The sequence below is a fragment of the Halyomorpha halys genome, unplaced genomic scaffold (assembly GCF_000696795.3).
Source record: "Halyomorpha halys isolate HHAL.00 unplaced genomic scaffold, Hhal_1.1 Scaffold558.1, whole genome shotgun sequence".
NCBI lineage: Eukaryota > Metazoa > Arthropoda > Insecta > Hemiptera > Pentatomidae > Halyomorpha > Halyomorpha halys.
Window position 1 is genome coordinate 82,234 of NW_027115474.1, and position 3,488 is coordinate 85,721.

At 37.2% G+C, this 3,488-nt stretch overlaps 1 protein-coding gene across 1 annotated transcript in view; it reads left to right on the forward strand.

Annotated features, from left to right (window-relative positions):
• LOC106684229 (luciferin sulfotransferase) overlaps window positions 1-3,488 on the forward strand; it is a 39,423-nt gene that overhangs the window by 26,052 nt on the left and 9,883 nt on the right. The window contains exons 3-4 of the mRNA XM_067052527.1: window positions 50-161; window positions 2,146-2,356. Of these exons, the coding sequence (XP_066908628.1) occupies window positions 50-161; window positions 2,146-2,356 (323 nt within the window). The remainder of the gene's footprint in view (window positions 1-49; window positions 162-2,145; window positions 2,357-3,488) is intronic.

The following is a 3,488-nucleotide window of genomic DNA, read 5'->3' on the forward strand; positions in this document are numbered from 1 at the left end:
TTTTTTTTTCAAATAAACATGTAATTAACTGATGTCCGTATTTTTCAAGTGTAGATTTTCTTCTCCACAAAGACCTGGTCAGAGAAGTCGAGGAAATCAATAAAGACAACGAAGAAGTGAAACCCATCTTAGAGGCTTGGAAAGAACCTTTGATATCTGTGGTAAGGAATTGGCCCTAAGATGTTTATTTATTTAAGTGTTTCGACCACTAGGGCCATTTACTCTAGATTTACAAAGTTAGTAGATTACAATTGACATTTTCCGAAAGTTACAAATTTACAATTACAAAGTGAGAAAGTTACAAATTTAAAATTACAAAGTGAGAAGGTTATAAATTTACAATTACAATTAAAAAGTGAGAAAGTTACAAATTTATAATTGCAATTACAAATTTACAATTACATATTTACAGTTACAATTAGAATTGACGTAGTTAGTAAATTGCTATATTGAATTATGCATCCACTTATACATGCTGGAATAAAAGAGTTAGACAAAATGTGATCATAGATTTTAATGATTTTTAAAAAGTTTTGTTGTTGTCGTGGGATCTTCTCTCAACATCTCCTGTAAATCTGAAGAGAATCGGTGCGATTCTCGTCTATTGGATCGTCTAATGGGGCTAAGATATAAACATTTAAAAATCCATTCCGTTACGCAAATGGTAAACTAATAATCAACAAAAAAGTTATGTGATGAGAATTACTATGATTTATTTATCACCCTAATCTGCCTGTTTGGGCAATACGGGTGTTCGCAGCAGTGGGTACAACTCATTGCTGCAACATATCTTGCTCTTCTTCTGTGTTCTTTTACTCTGGCCTTGCTGTTGAAGTTTCTTCTCTCCTACCCAGGGAGAAATGAGAAAAGCCCACAGCTTCTTTCCACCCGTATAGGAAGGTCTTGTTGTGCGGGTACTTTTTTTCCTCCATTAGCTCTAAGAGATCGCTCTTCGCCAGAACATAGAGTCCTGCCTCCCTCATCATCTTGGCTCTCAGTGCCTCATAAGCCGGATCCACATGTTGGCCGCTCGCCACAAATTGGAGGCTTGTACAAATGTTTGGTGAACCAAGAGCGGACCATTCACATGTCAGTGTTATTCAGAGAGGCAAGCATGGCGGACGTACAAGTGGTTTCAGTCATTTTACTGGGATTATATTATTTTTATTACAAAAAAAAGAAAAGAAAATGAAAGGAAATTAAATATAAATAAATAAGATTAAATATAAAACGTATCATAAAAAGTACCAACAAACACCTTCAACCTCCTAACAGAACATGAGGATGGGTGCTTGTACGAGTTGGCCTAACCTCGTTTCCGATCCGTCGAGAGTCGGATTTTTGGTCACAGATCAAAGGGGTTCGTGAGAGCGCTCGTGTAGCTTCTCCACCATTGTTCTTTGTTTTGTTGCAACTAAGAGCTATTAGGAGGTTAAAGGTGTTTGTTGGTAATGTTTATAATAAGTTTTGTATTTAATCTTATTTATTTATATTTAATTGCCTTTCATTATCTTTTTTTTGTAATAAAAATAATATAATTCCAGTGCAATGGCTGAAACCACTTATCGTCCGCCATTCTTGCCTCTCTGAATAATAACACTGACATGTGGATGGTCCGCTCTTTGTTTACCGAGCATTTGTACAAGCCTCTGATTCATGGCGAGCGGCCAACATGTGGATCCGCCTTTAGAGATGAATCTATTCTATCATCATCTTGATCTTGAATTACCTCGTCATAATTGATGTTGAGCATGAGCTGTTGGAGTTATAGTTGCCTAAATTTTAGATTTTGAAGAGACGGCTTTTCTACGGTATCACGTATTGTTTAGGTTTGTCCTTCCTTGATAGTGGAACCTGTGGTCTCTGATGGACGTTAAACTGTTTTAGACTTGGCTGTATGTTTCTTATTATTGTGCCCTTCGTAAAAAATTTTGCTGGTCTACTGAAATTATTGGGAGGTTGAAGGATTTCAAACATTGCCATAAGTATACTTTCTTTAATAGTCATAATTGGCTCATAGATTCCAAAAGTAATAATATTGAATTATAAATCTGAAGATAGAAAAATATATAAGCTTATTTTTAATAAAATCGAATGTTTGAAAGAATCAGTTAGGAGTGTTAATAGTGATTTTATGATGTTGAGATTGACAGAATGGAGTCTCCACGCCACATCAAGACCCACCTTCCTTTCGAACTACTGCCTGAAGACCTCCTGGACAAGTGCAAGGTGGTCTATGTGGCCAGGAACCCCTTGGATGTCTGCGTCTCCTATTACCATCACAATCGTTTAGCACGTCTCCACGACTACACTGGTGACTTCCCTACCTACTGGGATTTGTTCAAGAACGACGAGGGTGAGTACATGCCAATCAATTGTTTCATATCCCTGGTTTCTTAAGATGGAATCAGATTATTAATGGGATTAAAAAAAAAAAAACTGATTTTAAGACCTGTTCACACCTCAATAATATTGAATTCGGGGGGGAGGGGGAGGGTGGACACAAATAAAATGTTTGTACTGTTCTTACTTAGTTACGGTTAAATGACATAAAACGTTCTTACTGTTGTGAGAACAAACAACACAACACAAAGCTTGATGGCAACCTACCGACTAATGGCCTCTACATGTTGGCCAAGCCATGGCGAACTCAGACATGCGCGAGCATGTGGATGGGTGGCTTGTACGTGTTGGCCTAAGCTCGTTGCCGATCCGTCGAGAGCCGGTTTTTTGGACACAGATCAAAGGGGGTTCGTGAAAGCGCTCGTGTAGCATCTCCACCATTGTTCTTTGTTTAGTTCCAGCTGAGAGCTGTTAGGAGGTTAAAGGTGTTTGTTGTTACTTTTTATAATAAGTTATATATTTTATCTTATTTAATTTCATTTAATCTCCTTTAATTTTTTTTTGTTTTAATGAAAATAATCTAAGTTCCCAGTACAATGGCTGAAACCACTTGTACGTCCGCCATGCTTGATTCACTGAAAAACACTGACATGTGGACCCGCCTTTACAAAACCATTGCATACCGGCTTGTGATACAATCAATATATTCACAGTTTGCCACAGAGCAACATGTATACAATAAAAAACGAATTTTTACATCTCACTTTAACAAACGATAATATATAGTCAGGGAAAGTGTAAAAACACGTTAGTCGAAAACATTTTCACTTAGGTTTATTTTATTTAGATTTTAATCCCATATCACAGCCCTCGAAGAATGGTGTCGTAGTTGGAGGATTAAAATAAATTCCAACAAATCCCATCAAATAACTTTTACCCTTCGTCTAAACCTACCAATTGCCCTACAGTTTCATTTAATAATGTTACTCTTCCCCTGTCGAACAGATCCGCTACCTTGGACAAACGATTAACCTGGAATCCTCCCACAAGACTGAAAAGACAGGAAACAGCACGTCGATTCCGACTATTACAGCACTTACTAGACAAACGGTCTAAACTTCCAACAAATTACAAAAGACTGATCT